Genomic DNA, 13,981 nt, shown 5'->3' on the forward strand with positions numbered 1-13,981 from the left:
TGATTGCCCCATAGAAGGTGCAAGATTGATAGCTTCAATGAATAGCAGCCCTCTGGTGATGAATTGGTAGAAGCCTGAATGCTTCACTTAATGTTCCTGGAGCTTCTTTTGATGACTACTCTTGAGAAGGAAGGCAGGTAAAGGGAACAACTGTCCTGATTCCCCCTCTCCTTCCGGGGCACAGGGAACATAAAAAACAACAAAGAAAATGTGGTGGACAGCATTTCTGGAGCAGACAGCAGAAGAAATGAAGTTTATGTACAGTATGTGTGCACACTGCTGCTAATGGGATTAATTCTCCAAGGTAGCCTGGATGTGTATATTTTTATTTTTAAGCAGTTTTTTGTGAGTTATTAATTACTGTCTCTTGGCAAGCAAACGAGCATTAGTGTCAGGCTTATGTTAACCAGACAAATAACTTATATACAGTACATTAAATTAACTGTGTGAACCAATTTTGAAATGTTGGTTTATGCACTTTTTTCTCCTTTACATAGCCTCTGTGATTGTCCGATGGGAAGTTGCTTATCCTTCCACCCAAGCCACAAACCCTTTCCAAGAAGTAACTTGGTGGAAGAGGAACAAACAGGAGAGAGATTAGTGGTTCCATCCTCTTCATTATCTTCCCTAAGTGGTTCTGTTTTAGCCTCTTCCCCTAGTAACACCAGGACCTCTCAGGATCTGGTGGGCAGAGTGGTTGGCTCTTTGAACACACCCTTAGCATAAATTATTCAACATGCTGGAGTTAAAGGATAGGGAGAAGATTATATAATAGGACATATACCTATCTCCTAGAACTGGAATGGACCTTGAAAGGTCATTAAGTCCAGCTCCCTGCCTTCACTAGTAGGACCAAGTACTGATTTTTGCCCTAGATTCCTAAGTGGCCCCCTCAAGGATTGAACTCACAACCCTGCATTTAGCAGGCTAATGTGCAAACCACTGAGCTATCCCTCCCCCTAAAGAGTGTGATACCTGAAAATGGAAGGCTTCTAGATCCAGTTCAGGAGCTGTGGAACCACCTGGAATCTGTTCCATCTGTGTCTAGAAAGCTAGAATCTCTGTAAGACGGGCTGGCCTAGCAGGTAGAACTTAACATTCCATAACACTCCCTGGTTACGATAGACTAATTTCCAAAAGTCTGTGATCTAGTGCTGACCATATACCGGCTCCCCCATTAGCTTACAGAATCACTTGTACACCAGCAGCATCTGGCTCATTGGAAAGCACTTTGGGTTGCTTTAGGGAGATGAAAGACTGAATAAAACAAATTCTATTCTAATTCTAAAAACAACTTGATACATAACAGGAAGCCAATAGTAAAACCCCCAGGGCAAAAGTAATATACGACACCTGCTTTGTGCAACTTAAAATTGGAGCACAGGCATCCTGCTCAAGTTAAAACCCTAGTCAGAGGCTTCATTTTATATTTCAGTCTAGGCCACAAACACAAGGTGTTAGACTAATCTAATATAGAGGTTATAAGAAGCTCTGTACAAGCTCCAAAAGCATTAGTTTGAAAACCGAACTTGCATCCATAATATAGCCTTTCTTGACCAGATCAGAGCTTGTTGTTTCCCATTACTTGGCTAGAGTGTGAGGGTGAAGTTAGGTAACTGCTTTGGCAACTCTTAGCCCTCAGCACGCCACAATCCACCTAAGCACATAGTGGGATTGTACAGGTATCACTCAGCACTACCAGTTGTTATTCCTGCCACAACCTGCCTGGACCACTACTGACTGGGTTCATAGTATGGGCTGAATATGGTCCAGGGCCAGCGATATAAAATGGGTGGATTGTGGGGGAGAAGGGAGCATGGCATTAATGCTGTTTTCCTTTCTGATTTCTAGATAAAAGTTTGTATCCAATCAGGCCGGCCCACCACAAGCTATTTTTATTTCTGTTTTTTTTTTCCCCAGCAAGTGAATTTTAATAGTGGTTTTCCTGGAACAGCCTGGAAACCTAATGTGGGCTATTTAGACACACACCAAGTACAGCACGAACAACATTGTTCTGCCTACTCCCCTCAAATATCCCTCAATACACTTTGGAGGGGTCATCACAAAGAATGAGGGGCCATCTTGATCTGCATGTCTGTTCATTTACTACTGAGGCTGCCAGCAAAGATGGTGCTTATCCACTCGGCCCTGAGACCTTTCAATAATTTCAGTAAAGCTGCTTTCAAATGGTGATAATCATAGTAGTAATAATTTATGAATAACACCCTGCACTAATATATGGTAATACTTTTCACCTCAGACTTCCAAAGGCTTCACAAGCTATAGAATCCTTTATTTTAAAAAGGAATCACTACACCCTCTGCTGAAATGCAGCCAATTATTGGAAGGAAAGTGGCAGCTGTTTAACAGCACACGTTGGAAAAAAGAGTAAACAGGTGGCAAAATTTGCAGATGATACAAAACTTCTCAAAATAGTTGAGTCCCAGGCAGACTGCGAAGAGCTACAAAAGGATCTCGCAAAACTGGGTGACTGGACAACAAAATGGCCGATGAAATTCTGTGTTGATAAATTCAAAGCAGTGCACATTGGAAAACATAATCCCAACTATACATATAAAACGATGGGGTCTAAATTAGCTGTTACCACTCAAGAAAGAGATCTTGGAGTCATTGCCACTCAATGTGCAGCGGCAGTTCAAAAAGCGAACAGAATGTTAGGAATCATTAAGAAAGGGATAGATAATAAGACAAAAAGTATATTGCCTCTATATAAATCCATGGTATGTCCGCATCTTGAATACTACGTCCAGACGTGGTCACCCATCTCAAAAAATATATATTGGAATTGGAAAAGGTACAGAAAAGAGCAACAAAAATGATTAGGGGTATGGAACATCTTCCATATCAGATTAATAAGACTGGGACTTTTCAGCTTGACTGGTGTGGGGAAAGTAAATAAGGAAGTGTTATTTACTCCTTCTCATAACACAAGAACTAGGGGTCACCAAATGAAATTAATAGGCAGCAGGTTTAAAACAAACAAAAGGAAGTATTTGTTTCACACAATGCATAGTCAATCTGGAACTCCTTGCCAGAGGATGTTTTGAAGGCCAAGACTATAACAGGGTTCAAAAAAGAACTAGATAAGTTCATGGAGGATAGGTCCATCAATGGCTATTAGCCAGGATGGGCAGGGATGGTGTCCCTAGACTCTGTTTGCCAGAAGCTGGGAATGAGCGACAGGGAATGGATCACTTGATGATTATGTGTTCTGTTCATTCCCTTTAGGGCACCTGGCATTGGCCAATGTCAGAAGACAGGATACTGGGCTAGATGGACCTTTAGTCTGATCCAGTATAGCGGTTCTTATGTTCTCATACAACAGTTTAGGACAGTAAGTGAAGAAGAATACTCTTATCTTCTTCAAATGTCCGCTACAGCTGACCTGTTTGGGTTTCATATTTGGAAAGTATCTTGCTACCAACTGGGCCATCCAGTCCCCAAAATGTTTGTAAAGTGTTAGATAAAAATGCAATTGAGCAATATTTTTATTTAGGATCTTATACGTCCTCCATCTCGATAGTGTCTAACCACCTCAGAAATATAACAATATCTCCTTGCATTAGACTTGTGATGTTAGGAAGGATTATTATCCCCATTTTACAGATCGGGAACTGTGGCACAGAGAGAGTAAGTGACTCTCCCAAAGTCACAGACTCAGATCACCCAACTTTCAGGCCATTGTCTAACCACAAGACCATTCTTCCTCTAGAAAGAAAATGGCAAAAGCCTATTAGAAACTGATCACCAGGGAGAGGGTATTATGTGCATAAAAATGGTAGTTCGAACCAACCTGAAGGAAATTAAAGCAGCTGGATTGTCAGAAATATTTTTGTTATGTTTGTTACCTCTTGTTTGTCTAGATTTCCATTTGTACATTATAACTACTAGTAACACCTCTGATTCAAACACTGAGAGTGAGAATAGATTTTATAAAATGCACACTGAAAATACCCCAGACTTACAGTTCTTGAAATGCTTAAAATTGTTTGTGATGATGGCTCTCACCATGTGCCATCATTTCTGGGTGTTCGTCCCAAGGAACATGAGACTACAATGGAAGTCATTTCTTCTAGTCATTCACAGAAGCAATTTTTTAAACACTGTGGAAAAATTATTCTAGTCTTAATTTTTTATTTAAAAAAGCCGTAATTGGCCTTAAAATAGACACTGAAAAAAATTGGAAACGATAATCACTATAAACATAACTTCCTTTTTACACGTCACAGTCTCTTGTTAAAGGATTATGTTTGAGTAAACTTGAAAGGGAATAAAATGAATTTGAGGTTTTGTTTCTCTGTATTTCTCCATATCTCTTGTCTTACATACACTTACTCATTTTGCAGATGACCCTTTCCAAGATTGGGGCTGGAAGAGATGTTGGAATCTAGGATACTGGTTCATTTCCATCTCTGGTTCTTTCAGGCTCTCATTTGGTTTTGTGTACTAAGTCCAGTGTATCTGTGCAATTTCAATCAGAAGCAGGAAATGTTTATTCAAGTTCTAATGGGTGGGACAGTTGCTGCAGTTTTAGGTAATTTTAAACAAACTGTTTGAGCATCCTGTTTAAATAGAGTTAAGTAATCACAGTTTTGTGCTAGTTGGGAAAGAGTTTAATACACTCATGATTTGAATAAAATATCATCTTACACAGCATACCAAAGACATGATGTATTTATCTGGCTTCTTGTGTATTTTGACTTTTGTATTGATAACAAGCTTAGTATTGTTATAGCACAAAACACTCTGTCATTTAACAGAAGATATAACTCATGTATGAGCTATTTTTGTGTGTTAAATTTACTCTCAATTAGCACACATTCCTAATTTTTCTAGCATGATTTTGAAATATTTTTCAGTAGTGTCTGGAAAAATCTGATTCAGATGTAACTTTCTGATACTGTTTGTTAGAAAAGTAGCAAAGAGTCCTGTGGCACCTTATAGACTAACAGACGTTTTGGAGCATGAGCTTTCATGGGTGAATACGACGAAAGCTCATGCTCCAAAACATCTGTTCGTCTATAAGGTGCCACAGGACTCTTTGCTGCTTTTACAGATCCAGACTAACACGGCTACCCCTCTGATACTTTGTTAGAAAAGTCTATTGAGACCGTGAACTTAGGATTTAGTGAAAATCAGGAAGAATTTATTCACACCCATTTGTATGAGAAACATAAAAGAAGGAAAAAATGGTACTTGGAGAATGCTGATAAGTCTTATCAACTGTGAATTCTATTTGAGAAGTATATGTTTGATGCCTTTCCTGATTTCTGTGCTTTGAACGGTTGCAGGGATAGATCCTACAGTCTAGGACTTGTAGTGAAAAGATTGCTTGCCTGGCATATAGCATGGATACACATCTTGGATATGAAGCTGGAAAACACATTGGATGATTTATTTCTGCTTTGTGATATTTCAGTTAATTTGGCTGTGTTCAACTCCATGTGAGGTCACACAGCTCCTAAGGTTCACTTGGGTAAAGGTTTGTACTCTTGAGCTTGCCAGTAATAATTGTACTTTGTGCTCTACAAATACATTTTCATTACAGTGTGATCTCATTAAATGTTAAGTGAAAAACAAACAAAGCGTAGGGTGAATTAAGGGCTGATATAATGATAATAAATTCTTAAAAGAGGTAGGCAGTGATAATTTCTCAGTTGTAAACAGTACATCAAAAGCTGTAGTTCCCAGTCTCAACTTTTGTTTGGGATTTACATGGAAGTCCGTTCCCCAACGATGGTATCTTTTCACATTTAAACAACTAATAGGTTATAGAGAATCATGTATCAACACAAAACTAATTGGCAAGGATATCTAGGAGGAGGTTCTTGGTCATCAGTCACACCTCTTCAAAGATGACCTAGGATGGCCCAGTTATGCCCTCAAAGATTATTGCTATTTATTTCTGGAGGTGACCACAGTTTTCCCAACAGAAAAGAAGGCATGGTCTATGCCTCAAAGAACTTAGTATAAAGAGAGACAGGCAGAGAGGGCAGAAAGAACGAGAGTATATACTGCTAGGCTAACAAACATGTCAAAAACTAATGTGGGTGTATATATCTGTAGAGAGGAGGTGGTTATAGGAAATCAAGACAGGAGATAATGAGGGCTTGGATGCAAGCTTTTGCTGTGGAGATAGAAAATAAAGGATGGATCTTAGAAATATTGAGGAGGGTGAAGAGGCAGGATTTGGGCACAGCTTAAATGAGTGGGATAAGAGAGGCTGAATCAAATATAGCTTCAGTTGACAGGCTTTAGTGGGTGAGAAGAAGGTTGGGTGCTTAGGGTGACAAAGAAAGAGGATAATTTAGAGGGAAGTTAAGGAGTTTGGTTTTGCCCGTGTTTGCTTAAGGGGACAGTGAGACAACCAGGAGGCTATATTGGAGAGGTAGACCGAGATGAGGGGTTGGGACAAGTCAGGACAGGCAGATTTGCGAGATATCACAAGAAATATAGTTGAAACCAAAGACAGGAAAGGTTATAGTACCATGGAAATTCAGATTAAAGTTGAAAGCTTTTGTTGTTGTCTTCCAGACTGTTTAACTCAAATCCTCTTTGCCCTGAAACACTCATACCCACCGTCTCTGTTTTAGATTGTTTTCATTTATTATGTTAAATGTTTTCATTTCACCATAACTTCTTCGAATTCAAGGGAGAGAAGGTTAGACTAAGGGAAAAACAAAAACCCTTTAAAAAGTCTTTACTTCAGAAAACATATTTGCTTATTTTATAGTCCTTTGCTTTTTTGGTTTTGAATAACAGATGCCAAGAGGGGATTAATCTATAATGGCTTGTTTGTGATCTTTTCTTTTCTTTTAGTTTATGTAATGAAGGAGTTCCCAGGACTGCTTCACATTTTTTTTGTTCATCAAAACATACTTCTCAAATGTTATGGATATGGAATCCAAAAGATAATCCAAACCAGTTTTGGAACAAAATTGATTAATAAGACCATATCTAATACTTAGCTGCTCTAGATACTTGGTTGTCAATACTATACAATACTGTCTTCTGTCCGCTTTGTACCCTTCTCATTGTAATGAATCTAATGAATGACACATCTAATGAATGATATGTTCTCAGGTGTGCCTCAGTTTCTGTACCGGGAAGTGTACGATGAGGGCGAAATCCTGGTTGTATTTAAGTCCATTGGAATTTTGCCATTATCTTCAATAGGCCCAGAATCTCATCCTGTGTGTGTGTGTGTGTGTAATGGGATAAAAATAGGAGATAACAAAAGAATACATATGTTCTTAGCATTAGGATCCCAAATTGTGGGTGCAAAAGGTTTAATGAAAGTATATAGCAATACATTTTTTTCTCAGATGGTACTCTAGTGATGGGAACCAGAAAAATACCTAGGTAAATAGATTTCTCAAACAGAGTTTGATATAGACGCCAACACATGTGCTCCTATTTTAGTCTCTATTTATGCCCGTTCCATATTGAGCAGTCCTTTCTCTAGAGCATAGGAAATGAAAAGCCAAAGAATGGGTTTAGAAAAGCACGGTGTCATAAACATACTAGAGTCCTCTTTTCTCCAGGAAGATGCTCTCTGTGCCAGTGCTGCAGTATTGACATGATGTGTCTTATTACAATTGATTATACAAATTGACATTATACTAAGATAAAAAATCCTCACCTGAATTCTTGACATAAGGAAAACATGATTTTCAAAGACACTTCTGGCTGCCAGTTCCAATAAAACTGGCTGTAATACACAGCTGGGAAAACTAGGAAGGCTGTTTGAAATGTAAATGTATGTAGTAGGAGAGTGTAACCTACAGCAGCATTTTGTAGGCACTTAATGCCATGTCAAACAGATATCACTGTAGGATAAATTTACCCACAGTGGTGTTAAACCAGCAAATCCAAGACCCAGTCTGTACACTTGCCTGGAGAGATGAGCAATCTGTTTGTAGGGCATAACATTGGTCAATACACATGGTGTCTGATACCCTTTCACATAAACGAAAAAGTACATTGGAGTGTGTATAATATAATCCAGGTGAGATTGCCTTCCATTTGAAAATATGAAGGGAGATGTGTGACTTAGTACCTTGCCATTGCTGAGGCCAGAGTTGTTGCTGAATCCCCTGTGTTCAACTGAGCACAAGACATCTGGCTTCACAATCCAGATTAAATTCCAGATTGGACAAATCAGGAAAACCCTGTAAACAGGGGTAGGCAACCTATGGCACGTGCTGAAGGCGGCACACGAGCTGATTTTCAGTGGCACTCACACTGGCCACTGGTTCTGGCCACCGGTCCAGGGGGGGCTCTGCATTTTAATTTAATTTTAAATGAAGCTTCTGAAACATTTTGAAACCTTATTTACTTTACATACAACAATAGTTTAGTTATATATTATAGACTTATAGAAAGAGACCTTCTAAAAACGTTAAAATGTATGACTGGCACGCGAAACCTTAAATCAGAGTGAATAAATGAAGACTTGGCACACCACTTCTGAAAGGTTGCCGAGCCCTGCTGTAAAGGATCCTAAACCAAAACCACAGAAATCACATTTTGACCTGTGATGCTTAGAATTGCCACAGGTAGGTGTTTGAGAGAATATGGGCTCTACTTGGACCAAACATGGAAGTACTACGACTGCACCTACAGAAGTAATGAATTGGGGTAGTGATGTTGAAATGATTCCCTGTGCACCCTACTGGAATTACAGAGTTCGTCTCTGTGTAGATCAAAGTGCATGGACTTGAAACTGTACAACCTATTGATTAGGCAAAGAAATTCAAACACTGGACTGAAAGTAGTTTGGGAACAGTACCTATGATTAAGGATCTCATCCAAGAACTGGGAGCTCATCTTAAGTAACATACAGAAAATATGAATAGGTCTGTGTAGCAAGGAGGGTTCTGCTGAATTTCTGCATAAGATTTGTTGGGCATCCTCTCTGCTCAAATCAGAGTCAATTGAGCATTTTTGAAAATAGATTGGGATTACAAAACTTCTAGTGGGTACTTCTGTTCATATAAGGGAAGAGTATCCAAAGGTCATTAAATAAAAATTGAAATAAAATCAAGGTCAAGGGGGCAGTATAGGCAGCTTAGGAGATAAATATACAGTCTTCACTCTTGGGAGATAGTGTCTCCAGCAGTATCTCCCCACTGAAGAAAGAAACCATAAGCACTGTAATTATGTGTCTTCAACTGCTTCCCTTATCTTCATCCCACAAGGAAATTACTCCAGAGTTCCTTCACTCACAGTACTGAGTAGTGTGGAATAGGTGACTCAGCAGTCTCGTGACATAGAAAGGCTGTTCCTTCGGGATTCTCTATAGCATAACAAGGACAATCGACAGCATTTTGTGCATTTGATATCTGAGTCCTTTTGTTTTTATGGCGTAGACACATCCAGTGGGTTGCATTTTTGGGAATCAGCCAGCATGTCATAGTTAGGTAGCAAATGCTGACCCCTTTCTCACGCTGCCTGATCATCTTGCTGCTCAGTCCTGCCCAGGTTCTACCAACTTTGCCGAACATAAAACGCTACAGTGAATAGGTGATCATCTTGGGAGGAATTACTTTAGCCAACTGAATGACATGGACTGTGACCTCTCATCCCTATCATATTTGTAATGTTTTCCCATGTCCTCTCCAAATGGGAAGGTGTAAGGCACAGTAATGCTGGAAATTGGTTGTGTGCCTCTCCCATGCCAGTCTTCGGAGGCATTCAGCCTGAAGAGCATATAGGAGTGCACTACTCTTGGAATAAAAGTTGGGAATGTGCTGAAAACAGGTGCTTGCATCTCCTCTTTGGAGGTATAGTGTATTCTTGCCCCACATCTCTGCAATCCCTCAGACGGCAGTGTTGCTAAGTCTTGTGATTTTTATCGTGAGTCTTACAATATTTGTTGCTTTTTTTAATGCTCCAATTTCTGGAGTCATGGGATTATGTGAGAATCTCATCTTTTTTCTTTTCTTCCTTTTTTTTGTCATTTTAAAGCAAGGTTCTATTCTTCATGGTTGCAGAAAAAAGTTGAAAAATGTGACGTGAGGATCAAAATAAAAAAGAACCTCACATGTATTATTTTGTTTGGCACAAATATCATGAGGGTTTAAATCTAATGATTTTTGGAGACTGTCTCATGATTTTTGAACACTTAGGATTGGCAATATTGAGTCAGTCTGGAAGGTGGAAAGACTATAGCCTATACCATTTCCTTTGGAGTGTCTGTTACTTCTAGCAGCAGTAATGCTATTGTTTCCCCAATCTTTCCTTTCAGGAAAGGACTATGATGGTGACTGTCTGGTACCAGTCACTGTCAGGTCTGGTCTATGCTTAATATTTAGATCGTTTACCTGCATCACTCAGGGCTATGAAAAATGTCATGCCCTGTGTGACATAGTTAGGTCGATGTAACCCCCAATATAGTCATGGCTAGGTGGATGGAAGAATTCTTCCATCGACCTAGCTACTGCCTGTCAGAGAGGTGGATTAATTACAGCAATGGAAAACCCCCTCAGTTGATCTACGACGTCTCTACACTACAGTACTACAGTGCCACTGTAGCAGCTGTAATGAAGATATGGCCTCAGAGACAGGATGCTGGATTGGATGGACCTTGGAAATGATCCATTGGGGCAATTCCAATGTTCTGATGTGTACAGTTGAGGTGCTTGCATTTTCTTCCTCTACATCCTCCACCTTTGACCTTTACTGGGCTAAGCAAATGTTTCAAGCCCCCTTCAGGAAAGCATCCACATTCAGGACAGCACTTAAGCACATGCTTAATTTAAGTCAGTGATGTTTAAGTGCTTTACTGAATTTCGCAAAAGGCAAAAGTGCAAAGGGGGGGGTAGGGCTAATGATATAGTTAGATAAAATTCTAAGGATGGGCAAGAAACCTTTAGAGAAAATGGGACAGAGATGATAAAAATGTGTATACCATGTTCTTTGCCTATGCTTGATCTGCATTGTCTGTTTATGTTATAAGCTCTTTGGGTTGGGGACCTTTAAAATGCCTCATTCACATTTGGTTTCTCAGCATTGCCAATTGCTGCTATTTTTTATTGTGACTCTTACAATATTTGGTGTTTTTCTGAAAGCCCCAGCTCCCAAAGTCACATCATTGTGTGAAAATGGCAGCTGCCACTGAAAAATGAAGAGGGTTTCTATCCCTCATTGCTATGGAGAAAAATCTGAAAAAAAAAAGAACCCCGAAGATTCAAAAACCAGAAGACAATTAAAAAGAACCCCAAATAGATTATTTTTAAAACTCTGTTATATTTACGCCATTCTTATGATCTTTGAGAAAACCTGACTTGTGATTTTTGACTGCTTTCTACTGACAATAGTGGTTTCCATATAAATAATTATTAATAATATGTATTGTGAAGTTATAATTTGGAAGAAAAGGCATTTTATAGACAGAGTGGTTGATAATATGTAGGGATAGGGAGCCAGGTGGGCAGGCAACCTGCAAAATTGTCCTGCCCTTCAGCAACTGACAGAATCATCATTGTCTTGTAATATTTATATTAAATGTTTTTTTAAACAGCATGTAAACATTTCTTTAAAAATACAAAGCTGATTGTACTATTTTAATAATCCTTATTACTTTTTAATTGTATTTTAATTCTCTTCCTTTTCTCTTTCGTTCGCTCTTTCTTGCATCAGTTTTCCCTGGGGTTTTTTGTTTTTTGGTTGTCAGCTTTCCCCAGTTCAGAATTGTAGCATTTATTCTTCAGTTTCTTGATGCAAATCCTGCTGTCGCCTAATGTGTAGTTTAAAGCAGCCCTTTGTGTGGCTGAAAGAAATTAGCTTAATAGCACTGTTTTAATTAATTTCAGGACCGCCTCTTTTTCGTCATGGAATATGTAAATGGTGGAGATCTAATGTTTCAAATTCAGCGCTCACGCAAATTTGACGAGCCTCGATCCCGCTTCTATGCTGCAGAGGTCACATCAGCACTCATGTTTCTTCACCAGCATGGCGTCATCTACAGGTACTTTCTTGATTAAGAATAAAGTATTCTTGAGGGTGAATTTGGCTGAAAACCTCTGTCTCTTAGCAACCAGATTTAGATTAGTTGTTTGTTCCTATTTGCTTACATAGAACTTTTTTTGGCAGTTTATCATTCAGAATGTTAACATTTGAATAGTCTCTGCAGCAATCGCCAGCTGTGTGTGCCAGTTTTGTATTATAGTACAAGTAAAGCTTTTTGAAAAGCTTGGCACATTCTGACCTAGGGGTGAACTTTTTGCAGATCAGTGCAATCTCTTCACTTTCCTCTCTGTGCCATAGATTTCCTCTCGCTTTCGAACTCCCTGCCACTTCCTGAGTTTGTTTGTCCTAGTTGTCTCCAGTCTGATAGAATCAGGATAGTAGTTTGCAATGGCCTTTCTTCTTAACTGTTAGGGTGAAGTCTCAGTCCCTAACAGGAAGTGGCTCTTTGCAGACAATTTGGATTTGCTTGTTACTGCCCAAAGTTCCCATCTGAACAAAAACTAAACTAAATCACTACCCTTCCAGTTTAAAACAAAACAAACCAAACCAATTTATGGGCAATTTTGTTGTGCTGTGAAGAATGCATTTAAGAATAAATATTTATTATTAGAAATGAGGAACCACTTGAGAAATTTTCACCCTGTTATCCGTATGTTTATTAAGTCCTTTATCTTGTCGTTTCACCCTTCCTCTCTTTTTAAATTATTTTTGGCAGCCTGTCACCACTTGCGATAAATCTTGCATGCCTGTAGCAAGCAGCAAAGCTGTAGGTTTTTGGATATGGGTCTTTTAAACCTTATTGAGATCTGTGTTGCGGGCCATGGATATATATTAAGAGTTTCTGATATTCCTACTCCTCCTCTGAAATTTTAAATCTGACTTATTTTAGGGGAGTGAAGGGGGAGACCTAGATTTTTTTATGTGAAAAAGTCTAGCTGAGGACGAGTCTAGCTGAGGACATGGAATTTAAAAAATTGATGGCCTCATTTTTAAAGATGCTGCATTAGAGCTGCTTGGAAAATGGAGTCAGTGAGCACTAGAGATGGCCAACCCTAGGACTGGTCAACATTTTTCTGTCAAAAAACTGTTTTTTGATAGAAAAATGGGTTTTGATTTAATGAACATTTCCACAGAAAAGTGTCTACTTTCTATGGACAATTTCAACTTCTCATCAAAAAGTGGAAGGAAAGGTTTCATTTTTTGATGAAAAGTCAACATTTTCCATGGAAAGCAGACACTTTTCGATAAAAAGTTTTTTGACAGAAAAATGTTGACCAGTTGTAGGGTTGGTCATCTCTAGCTGCAGTTGGATGTCTGGCTGATCCATAACACTGACAATCAGGTTGTAAGTCTTGCAAAAGTAAAATCAGTTCACCAGATCCAATTTGGACCCTTTCCAAACCCTCTTCTTCTGGGGTTTAAATTATTCTAAGTGCTTACGCCCTAAATACATATCTTATCTTTGTTGCCTATGTAAGGACTCTTCCACCCCCCTTTATTTATTTCCCAAACAACATATCTGTAGGGTTTAGGTAATCCCTCTCTGAATGTGTCAGAATTTCATAAACTGCCATTTTTTGGGGGTGGGGAGGAGAAGTTTAGTGTCTTAATAAGTGAAGGATTTTGAGGATTAGTTCTTCTAAATAGGCTAATGTTCATTTCCCAGCCCTGGTAGCTGGAATTTACACCCTGAGTAATTAGCAGTTAATTTACTGATTTCAGTGAACCAAACAAAAAGGTTACTTCTGAGACAAATTACCCGCAGTGTGAAGAAAATCTAAATTGATAACATTATACAACACCTTCCTTATATTGATATGTGTAATAACCTTCCCCCTCCTTCTTCTCTCTCATATGTAGAGCTATTGTGCTTTGGCTCTGAACTACACTGGATCACTGTGTACACACTCATTCTAAATGCTGATGAGTGAGCAATGCTCTGTGTTTTAAAGCTTGCTGAGATAGTCTCAACTTCTGACTCAGTAGC

General features: G+C 39.0%; 1 protein-coding gene across 9 annotated transcripts in view; it reads left to right on the forward strand.

Moving 5' to 3' along the window:
• The window catches only part of PRKCE (protein kinase C epsilon), a 501,798-nt gene that overhangs the window by 390,838 nt on the left and 96,979 nt on the right, over positions 1 to 13,981 (forward strand). For all 9 annotated transcript variants that reach the window (XM_039531433.1, XM_039531437.1, XM_039531434.1 and 6 more), the window contains one exon: positions 11,838 to 11,992. In XM_039531433.1, coding sequence (XP_039387367.1) covers positions 11,838 to 11,992 — 155 coding nt within the window. The remainder of the gene's footprint in view (positions 1 to 11,837; positions 11,993 to 13,981) is intronic.

This window comes from Mauremys reevesii, linkage group 3 (genome assembly GCF_016161935.1).
Source record: "Mauremys reevesii isolate NIE-2019 linkage group 3, ASM1616193v1, whole genome shotgun sequence".
In the NCBI taxonomy this organism is placed as follows: Eukaryota; Metazoa; Chordata; order Testudines; family Geoemydidae; genus Mauremys; species Mauremys reevesii.